General features: G+C 38.9%; 1 protein-coding gene across 18 annotated transcripts in view; it reads right to left on the bottom strand.

Annotated features, from left to right (window-relative positions):
- Positions 1-21,480, bottom strand: part of PPIP5K1 (diphosphoinositol pentakisphosphate kinase 1) — a 44,118-nt gene that overhangs the window by 4,896 nt on the left and 17,742 nt on the right. For 5 of the 18 annotated variants that reach the window (XM_079127742.1, XM_079127754.1, XM_079127753.1 and 2 more), the window contains 6 exons: positions 21,212-21,361; positions 20,504-20,594; positions 17,602-17,727; positions 12,920-13,102; positions 11,305-11,442; positions 1,043-1,156 (listed from right to left, as the gene is read on the bottom strand). In XM_079127742.1, the coding sequence (XP_078983868.1) occupies positions 1,043-1,156; positions 11,305-11,442; positions 12,920-13,102; positions 17,602-17,727; positions 20,504-20,594; positions 21,212-21,361 (802 nt within the window). Of the gene's footprint in view, positions 1-1,042; positions 1,157-11,304; positions 11,443-12,919; positions 13,103-15,022; positions 15,104-16,841; positions 16,905-17,601; positions 17,728-20,503; positions 20,595-21,211; positions 21,362-21,480 lie in introns of those variants that run through there. The other 13 variants (XM_079127744.1, XM_079127748.1, XM_079127752.1 and 10 more) reach the window with 12 other exon arrangements.

The following is a 21,480-nucleotide window of genomic DNA, read 5'->3' on the forward strand; positions in this document are numbered from 1 at the left end:
ATTTTTGGGCCAGCAAGATATGGAGCCTATTTATGATATAAGACCACAAAAGAGATGTTCAGCAATGAAGGTCTGATAGCCAAAGGAAAAAAGGAAGGGAAAAGAAAAGATGTAAGATGAGTTTTCCCTAAGTATAGAAGTAATCTTTATACCCAACTAATAGTCTGATTTATTTTAGGCAAATCAAAGAGAGAGAAGGATAAGGTTTCCCATACACACGCCAGGAGAGAGGTTTAAAGGGGCAATGGCAAGGTGCATGTAGGACAAACAGGAGATCATGAAGAATTAGTGCAGTCAGCAAAGTTTCTTCCTCATACAGAGTGCCAGAAGGGCAAAATTTTACATCTATTAATCCCATTGCAAAATGTAAGTCTGCTTCAGGCCTATCCAAGTAAAATAATTGAAGGCATGTATGATTTCAGTTATTCCCCAGAGGCAGGATGATAAGGAAAGGATTTTTCTTCTCTAGTGCCTCTGATGACCACTGATATCTCCCTCCCCATTCCTCCTATCACCCTAGTAACTCCCTATGGCTCTAGTGTTCATGCTGTTACCCAAGAGTAATTAGTGGTAGGCTAGACATTGTAAAGACAAGCAAGGAAAAAGCAGCACTTCAACCTGAACTGAGAACAACTTGAGAGAAGGGACATGTAGAAATTAGTAACAGATTTCAGTATCCTGCTCCCAAATTTTCTATGTATCTAGGTTGCCTCCTAGTTATCTTTATTGGAGAAAGCTGTAGAGACACCAAAACACTATTTGAGGAGAACAGAGTCTCTACCCTTTTTTCCTCAAAGGGCCCTCTGGGTCACTCTCTTTATGGAGCCTATCCAATGAGATGGAGGGATCCTGGAGGACAGGCGTGAAGAAAGAGCACAAATAGATCCTCCCCGCATCTTGGAAAGAGCAGATGCAACTGCATCATGAATGGTCATTCCCCGTCTTTCAACCTTCATTATTTCTCTCATGTGACAGGTCCCTTATTCACCAATCCCTCCATCCCTCATAGTTTTTGTCTAGGCAGTTACAAAAGATTACTTACACCAAGGGGGCTTCTCAGAGCGCTGCCGGAGTTGCAGGGGAGGTGAATGAAGAGTACGGGGTGGGGAAAATGGGCTATCTGAGGCCTGGTTGCTGTGCATAGAGTCAAAGAGGGCTGCACAGGTGGAGGAGAGAGAGGGAAGAACAAAAGGTACATGAACAATCCAAGAGCCACAGGTTCTCAAAATATGTCAAAGCTAACTTACATGGGTTGAGAATTAAAATATCCTAGGAACTCTTCACTTAAACCATAATCATTTTTTTAAACTTTATATCATAAACTTTTCCAAATATATTTTTAAGGTAGTCGAGAGGCTAACTCAATTAATACCTATATACTCATCTCCTAGATTTAACATATTAACACTTAAGTCTTTTTTGTTTATTCTATTTCTTCATGCTAATGTTCTTTAAAATACATGATAGATATTATGAAACATTTAATCTCTGAATACTTCATATGAATCTTTAAAACATAAGGAATTATTCACAGATAACCCCATCCTATTAATAAACTGAAGAAAATTAAAAATAATTCCCCTAATACCATCCAATGTCCAGGCCCTGTTCAAATTTCCCCACTTATTTCCAAAATGTCTTTTATAGCAAGATCAAAACATAAATCATGCTTTGATTATTTTGGTCTTTAAAATCTCTTTATATATTTTTTAAATTTATTTTTTGTTTCTAATTTTGATACTGAGCTACAACTCCAGTCCTTTATATTTATTTATTTTTTTTTGAGACAGGGTCTCACTTAAGTTGCAAAGAGTCTCGTTAAATTGCTGAAGTTGGCCTTTATCTCAGCCTCATGAGCTACTGGATAACAGGCGTGCATCGTCAGGCCCAGCTAAAATCTCTTTTAACCTAAAATAATCCAACCTCCCTCTTTTTCATAACTTTTTGTAAAGAACAGGGAAGTTATATTGCAGAGTGTCACATTCCATGTCCTGGACTTATCTGATTACTTCCTCATAAAATCATTTAACTTATTTCATTATCCCTTGTATTTCCTATGAACTGGAGGGTAAACATAAAAGACCTACTTAGATGACTGTTGAGAATACGTTAAGGGGGCTGGGAAGATAGCTTAGCTGATAGAGTGCTTGCCTCGCAAGCACAAGGCCCTGAGTTCGATCCCCAGTACCACCAAAAAAAAAAAAAAAAAAAAATACATTAAGAGGTAATTGTGTATACTTTATATTGCATTACACTGGAGACACGTAATGTCTCATTGCCAAGGCTGACTTTACTAACTGGGTTAGGGTAATGCTCACAAGATCTAACCATTGCAGTTTTCTCTTGATTATGGGTGACCCTTTTGGGAATGTCTAATTTCCTATCAACATTTCACCTAATGGTGTTATTATCCCTTGACAATCCTAAATTATTATATGTTTCAAAAGATGGTTTTCTACTCCTATTAATATTTTCTGTAAAAAAGTGCTTTCCCTCTTCAGCTGGAGCTATTTGATCATACTGCAAACTACAACTCTCACTGTAAAGGTAATATAGTGTTTATTTGCCTTTAGTTTTCAGAGAAAGAATTGATGAAGTTTATTCACCAATGCTGGCAGAGGAGTATTATTTTATTTTATTTTTGCTCTTTGTTTTTGTACAATTAAATATGGGCTTGTTAATTTTTATATTTTCAGTATACTTTAATAATGAAGAGTAATTACTCTTCATAATGCTCAAATTATTCAATTCCAGTCAGTGGGAGCCTCCAGGCTTGCTTGCTTCTTTGCTTTCTCTTACAACATGTCCCAGGATAACCTTGTGTTTTTTTGCTCTATTCCGTACCTTCTTAAAAACATGGTTCTTGGTGCGGGTGCAAAGTCTTAGATATTCCAAAGGTTTGTGGTTCATCAAATAACACAATACATAAGCAGATAGGTGATAAATTTGTGGTGTCAAATTTTCATGTAGTATAGGGTAATGTGGTGGGGAGGTGTCTAAAACGGCTCCTGGGATAGAGAATATATTTTTTAAAATCTTTTTTTAGATTGAACCCACGGGCACTTAACCACTGAGTTACATCCCCACTCCTTTTTTATATTTTATTTAAGGACAGGGTCTCGCTGAGTTGCTTAGGACCTTGCTAAGTTGCTGAGGCTGATTTTGAACTCAAGATCCTGCCTCAGCCTCCCATGCCGCTGCGATTACAGGCACGCACCACTGTGCCTGGCATAGGGAGTAAATTTTAAAAGATTAAAAGCACTACTCTAGACTAAAAAATTAGCCCTTTTCCCATGGAATCCTGGTTGTTCTTAGTAGAGAATGGTATGTAGAGACTAAAATCTAGGTGCTCATTGCTACTGCTTCTAATGTATAGAAAAAGCACTGAAGAAAACTGAATTTGTATTGCTATTTCCAAATCAAGTAACATTACAGAATTTTTAAAATGCTTTTTGAATTTAGACTTGTATTTAACTTATCTTACTTACTTGAAAATCCTGGCTCTTAATAATAGGAATATAATTCCTTATTTATATAATTCTAACTAAATATATATGTGTATAAACATATAAATATATCACTGTAGTATTAATATCACTACTAGAAAGAAATTAATAAGGATACTACCTATTGGATGAGGATTAAAATTATTTTATAGTTTTTTTTCCATCAAAAAATTTATAAAGTATTCTAAAGTTATTTGAAAAACTGTTTTACCTATGTGGCTATCTTACTATTTTGATATGTAGTTTAGATAATGCCCTTCTTTTTTTTCAATTTAGAATTTGCTTCTATTCCTTCTAGACTGTTTCCTTAAACTATTTTTTTTAGTTGTAGATGGACACAATACCTTTATTTGTTTATTTATATTTATGTGGTGCTGAGGATCAAACCCAGTGCCTCACATGTGCTAGGCAAGCGCTCTACCACTGAGCAACAATTCTAGCCCCACTGACTTAGTTTTACATATTGTGAAAAACATTTATAGGTTCATAAGTCGAAGCTTTATAAAAAGGCACATGTGGAACAGTTGTAATTCATGCCTTCTAGCCTCATTCCCTGTTGTCACATCTAGAGGTAACCACTTTTATTAGTTTTTGGTTTATACTTTTAGCATTTTTTATAAATACGTTTTTTCTTTATTCCTCTTCTTCCTTACAAAATCAGTATCATACTTTTTTTTTTTTTTTTTTTTTTTTTTTTTTTTTTTGTGGTGCTGGGGATCGAACTCAGGGCCTTGTGCTTGCAAGGCAAGCACTCTACCGACTGAGCTATATCCCCAGCCCAGTATCACACTATTAACACTACTCTGTACTTAATTTTTCACTTAACAATATATCTTAGCAATTAATTCATATCAGATAATACAGAATTTCCTCACTAGTTTGAACAGGTACATAGTGTTCAATGGAGTAGATAGAAAAGTTTTTTCAACCACCCTTGTACTGAATAACTTTGGGGTTGTTTCCAATATTCACCACTATAAATAATACCATAATGAATAACTTCATATAAGTAATATTTCAACCTTATACAAGAATAGCTTCAGAATAGATTTCTAAAAGTAGATTATTTGGATCAACTATATTTTTACAATTTTTACCTATATAAAGATTATATCATTCTCAGGAGGCTGAGGCAGGAGGATTGCATGTTTTAGGCCAGTCTCAGCAACTTAGTGAGAACCCATCTTGAAATAAAAAAATAAAAAGAGTTGAGGATGTAGCTCAGTGGTAAAATACCCCTGTGCTCCTGTGTTCAAACCCCAATACCAAAAAAAAAAAAAAAAAAAAATATATATATATATATATATATATATAATTTTATACTTCCACCAACAATGTGTGGGATTTCCTGTTTCACAAGACTTTCCAAGTGAGTGTATCATCAAACATTTGGCAGTTTTTCCCAATTTGATAGGTGAGAAATAATCTCCATGTAGTTTAATTTGCATATTGCTTAAGGCAAAGGTTGAGCGTAATTTTGTATGCACACTGGTCATCTGCATTTCTTTCTCTTTATACTGTTCATTTTTAAAAATCACATTTTTGAGGCTATTGATATAGCTCAGTGGGAGAGCACTTGCCTAGCATATGCAAGACCCTAGATTTTATCCCTAGACCACAAGAAAAAAAATGAAATCACATTTTTGTCTTTTCCTTCTTGGTATATAAAAGCTCTTTGTACTTGGAGATGTTTAATCCTGTAGTGATATAGGATTTGAATATGGTAACTGAATGCAGGTAATGTTTCCCAAAGGTCTATGGTCTTGGTCCCTAAGGTGGTTCTACTGGGAGATAATGTGGACCTTCAGGAGATGGGGTCTAATGGGAGTTTCTTAGATCAGTGAGCAATATATCTTGAATAGAATTGTAGGACCCTGATGTCATCTTTTTTTTTTTTTTTTTTTCATTTTGTTTGTTTGCTTCCTGGATCATGAGGCAAGTGGTTGGCCCTACCACATGCTCCCTGCCAAAGCAAAGGGTCTGACTGATTTCAAACTGAAACCTTCAGAACTGTGAGCTAGCTAAATATACCTTTTCTTTTATAAGTTAATTACCTCAGGTATTTTGTTATAGGAATGAAAGGTTGAATGATACACTATATAAAATTGCAAACAATTTTTTATTAGGTTATGATGTCACTACCAGTTTTAAAATGTTTATATTGCTTAATTTACCAGTCTTTTCCTATTTCTTCCTAAATATGACTTTGAGTCATGAATTAGGCTTTCCTCCAGATATAAGGGAAATAACTATCACCACCCTGTGTATTTTAGTTTTTTGGGTTTTTTTTTTTTTTGGTATCAGATTGAACTCAGGGGTACTTTACCACTGAGCCACATCCCCAGCTCTTTCAGAAAAAAAAGATTTTTAAATATATTTTTTTAGTTGTAGATGGACACAATACCTTTACTTTTATTTATTTATTTTTATGTGGTGCTGAGGATTGAACCCAGAGCCTCCCATGTGCAAGGGAAGTACTCTACCACTGAGCTACAACTCCAGCCCTAAAAATTTTTATTTTTTTTATTTTTTTAAATTTTGAGACATGGTCTTGCTGAGTGAGTTAGGCTCTAAGTTGCTGAGGTTGGTCTTAAACTTGTGATCCTCCTGCCTCAGCCTCCTGAGGAGTTGCTAGGATTACAGGCATATACCACAATGCCCAGCACTTTTAGTTATTTTTTTTTATTGAGGTAATTCACATAAAGTTAACCATATTAAATTGTATAATTCTGTAGCACTGAATATATTCAGTGTTGTACAACTACCACCTCTATCTAGTTCTAAAATATTTTCATTACCCCGAAAGAAAAAAAATCTGTATTTATTAAGAAGTCACATCCTATTCCATCCTACCCCCAACTTTGGAATCCATCAGTCTGCTTTCTCTCGCTATGGATTTTCCTATTCTGAATATTCCAAATAAATGAAATTATACAATATGTGACTTTTTTTGTTGTGAGTCTTAAACCCAGAGGCTCTTTAACATTAAGCTACATCCCTAACCCTTTTCATTTTTTTGTTTTTAATATTCGAGGTTGGCCTCAAACTTGTAAGCCTCTTGCCTCAGCCTCCTAAAGAATTGTGACTACAGTAGAGCCTTCTTAATAACATCAATTCTTTGTCATTAATGTGGGATCTTTTTCCATTTATTTAGATTTTATAGTTTTCAGTGCACATATCTTTCAACTACTTTGTTAAATCTGTTCCCAGGTATCTTAATCTTTTGGAAGCTATCATAAACACAATTTTTTGTTTGTTTGTTTCTTTTCTCTCTCTTTTTTTTTTTTTTTTTGGTACTGAGCATTGAACTCAGAGGTGCTTTACCATTAAGCTATAACCTCAGTCCATTTTATTTTTTATTTCAAAACAGGGTCTTGCTAACTTGCTTAGTGCCTTTGCTAAATTGCTGAGGCTGGTCTTGAATCTGTGATCCTCCTGCCTCAGCCTCCAAGTCTCTTGGATTGTAAGTGTGGGTCATCATACCCAACCACAATTGTTTTCTTAATTTCTATTCTGGATTGTTCATTGCTGGTGTGCAGATACACAATTGACTTTTGTGAGCCAGCCTTATACCCTGAACCTCTGCAGAATTTGTTTATTAGATGTAGGGTTTTTTTTTTTTTTTCTTTTCAAGGTTTCCTTATGACTTTCTATATACAGGACAACTGTGAATAGAGATAATTTTATTTCTTATTTTCCAATCTGGATGTCTGCCCCCTACCACTTTTGGTTGCCCAGAACATCCAGTACAATATTGAATAGCACTGGTAAAAGCAGGCATCTTTATCTTATTCCTGATCTGAGGGGGAACATTTTCAGTCTTTCACCATGGAGTATGATGTGTGTTATGGATGTTCATGAATTGACTTTAGATGTTTAGGAAGTTCTCTTCTGCTCCTAGTTTGCTGAAAGGGTGTTGAATTTTATCAAATATTTTTATGTGTCAACTGAGAAAACTGTGCCCCCCACCTCATTCTATTAATGTAGTACAGTACATTGACTGATTTTCTTATAGTTAATCACCTTCTACTCCTGAGATAAATCTCACTTCACCATGGTATGTAATTCTTTTAATGTACTATTGGATTCACTTTGCAACATTTTGTTCAGGATTTTGCCCTCTATATTCATAAGGGATACTGGTCTGTTGTTTTCTTTTTCCATGGTGTCTTTGTCTGGCTTGTGATATCAAGTTAATGATAACCTTATAGAATGAGTTAGAAATGTTTCTTCTTCTGGTTTTTTGAAGAGCATGAGAAGGAGTGGGGTTAATTCTTCTTTAAATATTTGAGAGAATTTACCAGTGAAATAATCTGGTTCTGAATTTTTCCTGGTTGGAAGGTTTTTGTTACTCATTCAATCTTTTCTCTTGTTATAGGAATGCTCAGACCATCTGTTTCTTCTCAAGTCAGTTTTGCAGCTTGCATGTTTCTAGGAATTTGTCCATTTTATCTAGGTTACCTAATTTGGGGGCATAAAATCGTTCATAGAATTCTCTTATAATCCTTTTAATTTCTTCAAGGTCAACAGCAAGGTCAAGTCCTCACTTTAACTCTTTTTTTTTTTTTTTTAACTTTAACTCTTGGTTTTATTTTTTTCTTTGTCAGCTTAAAATGTTCTAATCTTTTAACTCCTGATTTTAGATATTTGAATACTCTTTCTCTTTTTCTTGGTCTACCTAAAGGTTTACCAATTTGTTGATCTTGTCAAGGAACTAAGTTTTGGTTTTGTTGATTCTTCCTGTTGTTTTTCTAGTCTTTATCTCCTTTACCTTCATTCTAACTTTTATTACTTCGTTCCCTTTGCTAGCTTTATGTTTAGTTTGTTATTTTTCTAGTTCCATAAGGTGCAAAGTTAGGTTATTGACCTAATACCTTTCTTCATTTTTAGTGTAGATATATACAACTATAAGTTTATTTTTGAGCACTAATTTTGCTGCATTTCATAATTTCTGGTATGTTTTATTTTCATTTTCATTCATCTCAAAGCATATTCTAATTTCCCTTGTGATTTTTTTTCTTTAACTCATTCATTGTTTAAGAATATGTTATTTATCATCCAGGCACAGTGGTGCACGCCTGAAATCCCAGTGACATAGGAGGTTGAGGTAGGAAGATTCCAAGTTTGAGGCCAGCCTCAGCAACTTAGCAAGACCCTGTCTCAAAATAAAAATTAAAAAAGCACTGGGGATATAGTTCAGTGGTAGAGTAAATCTGAGATCAATTTCCAATACTACATATATACACACACAAAAAGAATATTTTGTTCAATTTCCACGTTTTGTGAATTTCCCACTCTTCTGTTATTGATTTCTAGCATTGTTCCAATGTACTTGAAGAATTTATTTGGTATGATTTCAGTCTTTTAAAATTTATTGAGATTGTTTTGTGGCCTAACATATAGTCTATCCTAGATAATATTCCATGTGCACTTGAAAAGAATCTATTCACTGCTGTTGGGTGGAATATTCTGTATATATCTGCTATGTCTAGTTGGTTTTATAGTATTGTTCAAATCCTTTTTCCTTACTGATTTCCTGTGTAGTTGTTTTGCCCATTTATTAAAAGTGAGGTATTGAGATCTCCAACTATTATTATCAAACTCTCCCTTTGGTTTGATCAATGATTGCTTTATAAGATTTGGATGCTGTTGCTTGGTATGCATTTTATAATTATTGTATCTTCTTGATAAAATTAGTCTCTCTATTAATATATAATAACCTTCTTTGTCTCCTATAATTTTTTTTTTTACTTAAATCTATGTCTGATATTAGTATGGATACCCAAACTCTCTTTCAGTAAGTATTTTCATGGACTATCTTTTTTTTTATCCTTTCAACCTATTCGTGTCTTTGGATCTAACATGAGTCTCTTGAAGACACTGTATGGTTGGGTAATGTTCTTTAAATTCCATTTTGACATGCTACCTCTTGATTGGAGAGTTTAATTCATTTATATTTAAAGCAAATATTGATAAGAAATTGCTTATTTCTTCAATTTTGATATTTTCTGTATGTTATGCACTTATTTTGTTCCTCTTTTCCTCCTTTTCTCCATTACTGACATCTTTTGTGCTTAACTGGTTTTATGTAGTATACCATTTTGATTCCCTTCTTAATTCCTTTTGGGCATATATTTTAAGGTGTTTTCTTAGTGGTAGCCATGGAGATTACAATTAACATAAACTTTATAACAGTATACTTGAATTGATAGCAATTTAGCTTCAGTAACATACAACACCTCTATTACTATAAAGCTCAGTCTTCACTTTATGTTGTTATTGCCACAAATTACATCTTTATGCAAGTATGTGAATTAATAGACATAGTGATTATTTTAAACATTTGTATGTTAAATCATATATGTAATAAAAAGAGGCACTACTACACAAATATACAATAATGCTGGCCTTTACATTTACCAATATAGTAACTTTTTTTTCCCTGTGCTGGAGATTGAACCCAAGGCCTAATGCACATGAGGTAAGTGCTCTACCACCAAGGTACATCCACAGCCCAGGTTATCTTTTTCTTGACTCAGCATTTTCCTACTTGCTAAAAACTTTTGTTACTTTCCAGAGTTGTGACACAGTTGATTCTGATAGCTTTTCCTTAACTTATTATTATTATTATTATTATTTTGGTGTTTCTGAAGAGCAACAACAAGCCCTTGGGTACCTTCCACTAGTTTCTACACTTAGATATCTGATCCATATGGAATTTATCCTAGTATATAGTGTGAAGTATTAATTCAATTTTAATTTTGGTCAAATGGCTAGTTAGCCCTATTCTACTTATTTAAAAAAGATTATCTTTTACCAAGTATTTTGAAATGCTAATATAATCTATTTCTAGATTTTCTATTTTGTTTCCTTGGCCTCACTGTTTATTTGTGTACCAATTACACTGTTTTTATTGTAGACATTTCATAGAATTTTTTTGTGGGGGGTACCGGGGATTGAACTAAGGGGCACTGAACCACTGAGCCACATCCCCAGCCCTATTTTGTATTTTATTTAGAGACAGGTCTAGCTGAGTTGCTTAGTGCCCTGCTGTTGCTGAGGCTGACTTTGAACTTGCAATCCTCCTGCCTCAGTCTCCAGAGCCACTGGGATTATAGAATACTTTTAAACGTGGTAAAGCCAGTATCCTCTTATGCTTCAGGGTTTTCTTTGCTATCCTTGTCTTTTCTTTTTTTTTTTTTTTTCATACTGGTGACTGAATCCAGGTTCGCACTTTGCTACTGAGCCACATCCCAAACCCTTTTAATTTTTCATTTTATTTTGAGACAGGAGCTCACTAAGTTGCCTAGGGACTCATTAAGTTGCTGAGGTTGGCCTTGAACTTGTGATCATCCTGCCTCCACCTCCCAAGTTGCTGGAATTACAGGTGTGCACCACCACACCTGGCCACTTATTTGTTTTTCAAGAGAACTTCAGAATTGATTTGTGTTTTTTAAAAATATTTTTAGTTGTAGATGGATACAATATTTTTATTTACTTTTTTATGTGGTGCTGACAATTGAACCCAGTGTCTCACATGTGCTAGGTAAGTGTGCTACCCCTGAGCCACAACATCAGTCCTTGATTTGTGTTTTTAATTGGAATCATTAAATATAGAAATTACCTTAGGAAGGAGTAATATTTCTATGATGTTGGCCTATGTGATTATACATATTTTCAAGTCAACTTTTGTGTGTTTATGGAGTACCTATGTTTTTAATTTATTACTTTCAAGAGTTCTAGGAATCATGGGAATGGAGGTAGAGATAAGGGTACAAAATAAGAGTATTCTCCATACCTGCAGATGCCTGTGCATGGGCATCTGTGTGGCGTTGGCAGACTCTGCTTAAGAATTCACTCACTTGACGCAAGGAAAGGGCATTATGCAGAGTTTCCAGTGGGTAGACGGTAGGTACCATGGAGCACCCTTCAAATCCTGTTGGAAAAGAGATGGGGAAAGTCAATGTTATTCCTGTCAGGTAGAACCCAATTGGCCAAGGAAGCATGGACAGTCCCTGAAAGCCATCAGGAGAGTCCGTGGCTTTTAAAATGTGGGGTATCCAGGATTTCCAGGAGAGGGAACTCTTTAGAGCCCCTAGGGAAAGTCTGTTTGTCTCACCTCCAGATTTCCTAAAAAGTCTACCTACTAAAGCTTCCAGGTGAATCAAATCACCTCTGATTCTGTCTATGGATAGCCTGCAATGTCCCATGGAAAAATCAATAGAAGCCCAGTAGGGTAAGCACTAACATTGCTCTTGCAATTTCTAGGGAAATAAAACAAGGATCCAGAGGTAAGGAATGAAACTGTAGATCTAACATAAGGCAGGGAGATCATGGAGCTGGGAAGAAACAGCAGATTTCAGGTATCATGAACAAGAAAATCAGATTAAGGAGGAGGGCATGGATCTGAGAGGGGTTCATGCAAATTTAGGATATGGGTAGAAAGGCTAGAATACTTGGATGCAAACTGGAGGGCATGCAATACACATGAAGCTCAGCCAAGGAAAACCACATGCATGAATGGGTTGGGGGATGGAAGTTCTTTCTTGGTCATTTCCATCACATTGAAGCTTTTCCCATGTACTCTATTGGAAGATCCTAGACTTGTTAGGATTTTTATACTCCATCAGTAAATGAGGCAAATCCCCTAGAAAAAGGAGTCAACATTAATGCTATGCTTTAAACCCAACAATTCTAACATAGATCTACTAGTTTGGGTAGGATCAAAGGTAAACCTAAATGTGTAACCTTACTTCCAGGGACTACTGATGGAAATAATGTCCACATTGGAGGATCAAGAAACATGCATCCCAACCACTTTTTCAGTCCCCAGTATTTCCAATGCCTTTTCTACATTTCTTTAAAAGGACTAAGGGTAGGCAGGGCAGTAATATCTATGCAGACTTGGCCTCCTCATCACCAGTGACTAAAACCCATAATTCAAAGTGACTATACCTGATCATCTTCTAACCTCTGGCCTTTGTTTGCCTCAAGAATTTAAGTGAGGCCTGTGTGCCTCTGTTTCCTATATAACTCAGTGGCAGGGGGTGCAGAGGAGAGTCTAGCTCCTCAGAGTGGTTAGAAAAACCTCTAGTTTTGAAACTGGTTGTAGTAGAGGGTTAGAAAGATAAGAAAAGATTCCAGGGCAAGAGACTACTCCTGTACTGAAAAGACTAGGGAGTGGGAAACATTAGGGGGCAGTGACAAAGGCAAATAGGAAGGGGATGAGCAGCCAATGCTACAGCTACCAGGCAGACTGGCTCCAATCCCATCCAAGCAACTAAATGCAAGTCACATAACTTAAGGGAAAACAGGATAAAGGACTAGATGGGCTCCCCTGCCAGAAGTGCAATAAGCAAAGCAATCAGTCCCAGCCAGGGTAGTGGCAGCAGCCAGCCTGTGGCAGGGGGTACCGTAGAGGCACTCGGGGTCATCCTGGCCTGAGCGCAGCCAGTTCCGGAAGAGGCGCAGGTGGTAGGAGCACTGGTGCAGGTGATGCGCCAGCGTGGCATCCAAGGAGACTGGCCGGCCCCCTGGGCAGTCAGAGGAAAAACTGCGCAGCAACCGGACCACAGGGTGCTGGTCATCCAGCAGCTCTGGAGGGGGTGGGGGAACCATGGTAGGAAGCACAAAGATAAAGAAAGAGAAGAGGGAGAGACATTGAGGGGGGCACTGACTGGCACAAGGATTACTGGGAGGTGGGGGCCACTTCGATCCAAGGTGAGCTAAGAGAGAAGCAGAGATGGTCAGAGCCACTGGGCACCTCTTGCAGTAAAGAAGAACATTGGCATCACAGTGAGAATAAAAGAAGGAACAAATGAGACCTTATCATACAACAAGGCCCTCCCCTTCCTCCTTGAGCATAATTCAATCAGTGCTTACAGAGAGCAGTCACGTGGTTCTGGACAGGGTGAGCTGGAAGTTCTGTGGCTGGTAGCTTTGACTAGGGCTGCAGTGTTCCTGGTCATTCTTGGGCAAACTCTAATTAGGGCCCACTTCTCAGACAAATGGACTAATGACGCTGGGATAGAGAGGGAGTGATTCAAAGTCACTCAGAGAAGAGGGTCAAGAATGATATTAGGTATCAAGACACAACTAAAGCTAAAAAAATCTCCCGAAGGCTCAGGCCAGGCTCTCTGGACCAGATTCCAAGATAGCTGCAGACAGGGCTGGCACTAGGAAGCTGGCACAAAAGACTAGCAGAAAACCAGATGTAGGGTTTAAACAGTGCATATAAAAACAGTGCATGTAAAAAATGGAATTTGTTTTTGAAAACGTCAATGTTGACTAAGCATCCTTTACCTTACTCTTGTTAAAATAAACATTTTTTAGATGAATGCATAAATCTCAGTACTTGGGGACGATGTAGCTATTATAGAAGCCAAAAGAGATCATTTTATGTTTTCTTTCCATGGCTGATGAGTCTAACTCCACTTTTTTCAGCTGGTGAGTGGAAAAGCTTTGATTCTGAACTCCTCACTATTTAAGCTGGTTGGCAAAGTTTGTGGATGCATAGGATTTGGCTGAAAAAGGTTGAAAAGCAGTGAAAGGTATGTGGCAGGGTGGGCATAAGAGGAACAACAGGGAGAGATCTTGAGGAAAAGGTTTGAGGTTATAAGACCTGAGGTAAGGATGAGTAAGAACCTGAGGACAGGATGTTGGTATAGAAAAGCTAGGATCAAGGCAGCTGAGGATGTCTGCTCAGAACTCCCAGACCAGAACTAGTTCCATAGGATGATCCCATGAAAATATGGTTTTCAGAGACCTTAGTTTGGAGGTCAGGAAAGAATTCAGCTCTACCCAGGCTTGTCTGGTGAGAATCAACTTTATCAACAGTCACACAGTTGTGTGGGTCCCTAGAAGATAATGTCTTTAACAAATCTATTAGGCATATTCTGACACTCTGGATGAGAGTGAGCCACAGTTTCTCTCCTATTTTATTAATTTACTTGGTGAGTTCAGCATAGTTTAGTAACAGGTCACATTTGTATGCTGGATATAGTCACAGGATGCCACAGAAGCTTCTCAGGAACAGAGGCAGGAATAGACTGAGGGCTGAGCTTCTGTCAAAGTATGAAGACAGCATTATCTTGTCTCCTTTCCAAAGCCAGGTCCAGTTTTTTAAGCTGCTGTTTCAAAGTTAGACATCATGCAAGGAGATGGTGATAATGAGAGGAGGCTGGCACACTGCTGTGAATAATCTGCCACAAGCAATTGTACACACAGCATCCACTCTGTGCTTGCTGGGTCAGTCAAGCAAGATCTTGGCCATTGGGTAGAGCTCTCATATTGTTCTACGGGCCAAATTAAATCTAGAGAATCTTCAGCAAGAGACACAATAGCTCCAAATTTCTTCTGTTGCCAACAGGCAGACCCCAGATTCTAGTTTCTAAAGCACTTTAGCCTCCAAGCTCAAGCACAAGAAAAACAAAGGAGGCCAGAAAACCCCTAAAGTATACAAAGTGTTGGAGGAGATCTTCAATTTGTTCTCCTGCACTATACCTGAATTGTCCAGGTCTTTCTTCCTCTCTTCCTTATGGTAAAATTAATTCTTGTTTTCTTCAGCTGGTGAGTCTGTCAACCAAGGCTTCAGGGAACTGGAGATATAGTTTGAGGATCTGTTTTATGAACTTGGATCTTTTTTTTAATGGAACCTAAGGATCTAGGAGATATGTAATTTATCTGTAATTTCAGGGGCCCCAGCACCTAGTACTATATTATGAACCTTAAGTCCGAGTCACAGAGTTGGGGGTTGGTGCATCTTGTTCTACTCTCAAGATGACTGTGGCACATGAAGGCCAGAAAAGTTTGAAGCTAAATGAGTAGGCACAGCTATGCCACTCTGATTGGGGATTTTGGCCACAGGTACAGATGGGGGTCTGGGGGTGGGGATAAACTAAGCAAATACAGGCTTGTTGACCTGGGGAGAGATTTTAACAGTGCTTAGTAGAGATGTATGACCTTATTGGGCTAACATCCAAAACTTGTCACTGGCTAGGCAGTAGGAGATCAGCATGGGGAGGTTTCCTAGCCAGGAAACAAGGCTAATTTTATCTTCCTGAGAGAGTCTTAGCTCTTGAAGGGAGGAAAACCATATCTAACAAAACTACATTTACCTTGAGGACAAGACTAACAGAGAGAAAACTAAGGATATAAAAGATAAAAGCTCAACAGGGAGTGAACCTTGGATTCTCCTGTTATACACTACTGGTCAGAATCCAGGAAAGCATACAAACAGACCACAACCTTTCAGGTTTTGATTTATACAGATCTCCAAACTCATCCACCTTTGTGTGAACAGACCCAGTTCTTCAATAATCTTGAGATATTATTTATTCCTAAGCTTCCCTGGGATCCCCAGCAGACATTTCAACTTTTCACCTCCAGCTTCTCTAAGACAGCTTTGCCATAGGTAGGCTATGGTCACATGGAAACTACATTTAAAAATTCAAGATACAGGGGCTAGGGGTCTAGTACAGTGGTAGAGTGTATGCTTAGCATATGTGAGGCCCTGGGTTCAATCCCTAGAGCACACACATACATGAACACACATACACATAAAACCACCGAGGAAAAAACCCTTAAGGTATAGTTCTTCTCCTTTATCTACTACTTCTACACCTCCAACTCCTTTTTTCCCCCTCTTTTATCCCACAACAATCTGGGCTCTTGTTTTCTAGGCCCAGGCACTAGGTTAGTAGTAACATAAAGCAGATGTCAGGAGCACAAGAGTCACACAAAGTACACACAATGGAGGAGATAGGAATATGGAGATGGGAAACTATATCTTTGAGACAAATGACCTTACAGGTAGGTTTGGGAGCTGGCAAATGCAGCATTACTCTAAAAGAGAAACAAACTAGTCATCCACCCCATCAAAAGAGTTGGAGAAAAAAATCCCAGAAAGATTAAAATTATACAAACCGAGGAATGAGTTGGAGAGAAGAAAATGGCCCAATCTAGGCAATACTATTCTTTCTAGGAAGGGGAACCATTATTGTCTGTACTCAGCCTGGCAGTCATGTGATAGGAAAGGGAGAGATTTAATCAATGTTTTGGTGGTGATGCTGACAAAAAGAGACATAATGGTGATGACAGTGATTATGGAAGTAAGAACCTGAGTTGCCACAGGGATAGGTCAGCCAGGCTGCAGCCAAGGCTAAGGTTGTCCCAAGGGAAATGTCCCATTAGGAATATTTAGTGAGTGGCTCATTCAGAAACAGGAGGGTGTCAACACAGTGGAAGGAAAGGCAAAGTCAGTGTCAGAACTCAGAGGTTAAGTGTCTGGAAGTGACATGGTGAGGAGGAATGATGTTGAGTCAGAAGCAAACGTACCGTTAGTCGGATGCTTTGCAAACGACACAGAAAATCGTTTTACGGCCGGGACAAACAAGAGCTCTGGGGAGAAAAGACATCATGGGGATTATACCCACCCCTGTCCCCACCCTCTGCTTTGGAATTTGCCCACAGTACAGTCTGATTAGTTATATGACCTGGTCCCATCCCCGCCCCTTAAGACTCCTAGCTACCACACGTTAATCTTTTCCTCTGATGTTATCTCTTGGTAATCTGTCACCTCTATCACAATACAGCCCCACAAACAACACTAATTTCACCACCATGTCATCTTTCTGGTCATCTAGAAAAATAAAAAATCTGTGCAGACACTTTCCTCCCTTTCCCCAATCTCTTTCCATGTTATCTTTTCTACCTTAGCTGAGCTACTTCCCCATCCCTAACCCTGCTTTCCTGGATTTTAATCAAGACTCCGCTGTGTTCTTCCTGATCATGGATCGTTCTCTTGGTCCTCACCCCTACAGGCCAGAATCCAGGAAAGAGTAAAAATTGATGCAGCAAGCCTGTATGTGGGAGATTATGAAGGGATAAGCATAAATAAGTAGTATTTGTATGGTGAGAAGGAATGCAAATGGAGGAGTGGAAGGGGTCCTGGTTTCTTCTTGCATTTATTACTGATGAAGAAAACTTGTTATAATGCCATTGTCAGTGCCATCTTAAGCATGAATACTTCTGGAGCTGTGTCCTTGCTGGGAAACAAGTGAAAAAAAGATTTGCCCCCCATAACCCACCCACATACCATCTCGGTGCTTCAGACTGGCAGGTGGTAGCTTTTTGCCATGGCTGCGCGCGTAGTCCTGAAGATTCGGGGCGCTGGAGGAGCCACCCAGCACTGTGGTGCTGAACAGCCCTGTGCACTGTGAGCCTGCAAGGCCGGGAGTGTGTTAGTAGCCACAAAAAGCTGCACACAGAAGTACACACAATTTCACAGGACAACATCAAGACACATACAGTCATTCAAAACCACTACCCTGTGGCCAATCCATGGAACCACAAACAGCATTCACTACTGCCTACAGCCACACCCAGCAAGCAAAGTGGGAATTCTGAAGATCTACATGGCAGAGACAAGAGGCCACTACAAATACAGAGTTAGTCATGTTATGGGATTCAAAGCTACCAAAAGAGATAGACTATGCTCTTTGAGTGGCTCTCAGAAATCCTACAAGAATAGTTAAGTCCCTCTGGATCCCCCTAGATTTAATTCAGTACCCTTTATAGGATATAAACAATGTAGGATTTGAGAAACCCAGAAATCTAATCCCTTAAAGGTTTGAAAGGGAAAGGCTTTGATTGAAACTAGAGACTAGGTTTTGTGCACTAAGCTGGCATCCTTCCAATTCTTTCTAAGTTCTTCATCCAACATCCCTCCCTTCATGCCTTTTTAACATTTCCCAAGAATGAAAGTATAAGACTCATTGGATTTTTAAAGCTGGAAGGGACTTAAGAGACCATCCAATTCAATCTCCTCATTTTAGATGAAGAAATAGATCCAAAAGTGTTCTCCTTTTCTCAAGATCACACAGTATTTTAGGAGTTGAGGTGGACCCGAATCCAGGTCTCCTGACCCTGAGGACCAACTGCACTAATAGTAGAGTTCTTTCCTAATAGAAAAGAATTTATTTTTTATAGAGAAAAGAGTATAGTTCCTGAAGACAAGATGGACAAAATTGGAAGGCATGTGAAAAGTCAGTTTGTAGAGCATACCTATTATGTGCTAAGCATTCTACTAAGAAGGAAAGCAGGAAACAACAACAAAAACAGGCATGTTTTTTTTTCTGTCTTCAAGTTTATTGTTTTGCAAGCCCTGTGATCAGAATCAAATTACCATACATACAATTTCAAAGAAAGCAAAGAGAATCCTACTGTCAAAAAGAGGAATAAAACTTGAAGAATCAAGTGTTATTGACTAAATTGTTTTATTGATTAGATCGAGCCAGTCACTGTTCCCAATATCTGATCTAGCACAGAATTAAAATTACATGGTCCTTACTATTATAGTCAGGAAGAGGTAAGGCTGACACCAAGGTTCTTGGGATTTGCCTCTCTACTTCCAAATCCAACTTTGCTAAGACCCTTGGTTTGGCTGGGGACTTACTAATCATAGGGGAGATAAATAAACTGGAGATAAGGTCAGTTTTCCTTGATCTCACAAAGAAGAGACCATGGTTTCAAGGGTACCAGAGAAATCAGAAGCTCAGATGGCTAATAATTTCTACTCCAGAATTCAGGACTCTCTATGCAGCAATTTCCACTATCTTTCATGCTCAAACACGTTCTAGGGTGGGGTGCCAGAGAGTAAATAAGGATTGCTAAATATGTCTGTTTTTCTTCAGAAAAGCAAAAACTAGCTGGCTTTATCCCAGACCACCCTAAGCTTTGTCCTACATTCATTTCCTCCACTGAATAATTTGCTGGTACAGTCATGCCAACCCTGCTCTGCCCAGTGGTCTCTACCTTACCACCACCATCTGTCAACCAGTTCTGTGTCCATACCTCTGCCTTATTCTTGCTATCACTTCCATTTAACTGGGCCAGACACACCTGCGCACTTCTCCAGCCTATCTGAAATCTACTCCTTACTGGGACTTCTGGGAAGAGAAGTCCATATCACAGATCTACACATTTGTCTTTTATTTCTCATGCCCCAAACCATCTTCCTTATTTCAGGATCTAAAATGCAGCTAACTCTCATAAAATTAGCCTGGAAAGTGACCAAAATTTTTCTTCCTCTTGCGGATCCAAATGCTGACCATTTGGGGACCAAGAAATTAGATACCAAGGACAAAGGTAACAGTAAAGTGAGAAGATTTAAATAGAGTATTAGGATGAAATTTTAAAAGGTGGGGAAAAAGTTCAGACCCCACACACTCATCTCTGACCTCCAATTCTAGTTACTGGCTCACATGGCAGCATGTTCAGAGGCAGTCTCTCCCATGGACCACCTCCCCCTCCCAAAGAATACAATACCCTCAGTGGCTTGGTTCTTCCTGCAGTCTGTGTTCTTAGAAAAGGTTGAATGATATTCTCCACCCCTCTCCAGGGATCAAAAAAATCAAAAATCATTCCCTCAAATTCTGAGAGAAGCCTCTGACACTACACCAGTTTCAGATTTGTCCCTCAATCTTCCAAAAGGAAAGGAAAAAGTTATAGGATTAGGAAAGGTAAAGGCCAGGGTACAGAGGTAGGAGGGGGCAGCACAGGGATGTGAAAAACACAGACTTCAGAGGAAGACATGATACAAGTTCTCCATATGAAGAATATGACAATTATGATGGTCAGGAGTACCTCTATTTAAAGCTCTGTCACTGATAACTCTGAAGGTTCAGAGTCTTCATTGTCCCTTAAGGTCTGAGGTAGACTTGGAGGGACAGATAAGGAATGAGAGGGGAAGCCAGAAAAATGCCATTCAGCCAGGGAAATGGGGGATTGTGGAGAAAACCAAAAGACAGACACCTTCATGGAATGGAAGCAATCATCTGAGATCCAAGTTCACACCTAACTATGGCTTCTCACATTCATCCTCCCTACCCCCACCTGAATGATCCCACCTCCCGTGACAAAGATTTCCTACAATAAAACTCTGAAGAACAGACAGACAACCCTTTCCATCATATGTGAGAGATGCTGGAAAACCATACCTAGGCCACTCTGTTTCATCTCTGCTGGTGGCCGTGAAGATGAAAAGAGCCGGTAGCCACCAGGCCTTGAGGACGAAGTTTCAGAAAGCACCTGCAGAAAAAGACTCTATGTTATTATTTTGCTATTCAAACTAGAAGTACAAAACCCAGGTTCTGAATTCTTGCCCCTACAAAGCCAAGCAGTGTCAGAAAGTTTGAAAGAATCAAAGAATTTTTATAGGAAAGAGGAATAAAAAGAGAACAGAGTGTTTCTTGAAGAGAATATTATCCAGGGAATTCTTCTATGCTACAGATCACTTCTATTTCCAAGATAACTGTCCTCACAGCTCTCCCACCCCAAATCTGAGAAATCATGATTCAAGTATTCATAGTTCTCAGTAGACTGGGGTCCCTAATCTTATCTATCCCTCTCCAGGACTCAGAAAGACAATTATAGTGGTTCGGCCACAAAGTCTGATCACCCTCGCCTCTTTTAAATGGGACAGCTGTGACCACTACAACTGTTCTAGGTTTCTTGTCTACACCAAGAAGCCCTCCCCTCTAACTATTTCCCTTCTGTACCCAAAAACCAATTTATTCAAATGTCCATGAAGACCAATCACACAACCCCCAACATACACACATCCCACCTAGATAGTGTTTTACAACCCTAGATCCCAAAAAGGAAAGATAGAAAACAGAAAAGGAAGGTGAGGCAGGGAGGGACACCTGTGTGTAGGATGCCAGATGGGTGGTGGATACAGCCCGGGGCTGTAGGCCGATGGCTGGGGAAGGCCGGGGGAGGTCTCCTGACCTCCGGCGGCGCCGTCCCCTCAAGGGGATCAGGTCCAGGTTCCCCGTGCACTGCATGTTCATGACCTGCAATCAGATCAGGCGGAAAGCCGATCATGGCTCCTTTAACCTCCTGGCTCCCAAAGCCCTAGTGCCCAAAGGGCTGAGCCAGTTAGAGAGCTGGAGAAGATAACTAGCTAGGGCAC

This window comes from Sciurus vulgaris (assembly GCF_902686455.1).
Source record: "Sciurus vulgaris genome assembly, chromosome: 2".
NCBI classification, from domain to species: domain Eukaryota; kingdom Metazoa; phylum Chordata; class Mammalia; order Rodentia; family Sciuridae; genus Sciurus; species Sciurus vulgaris.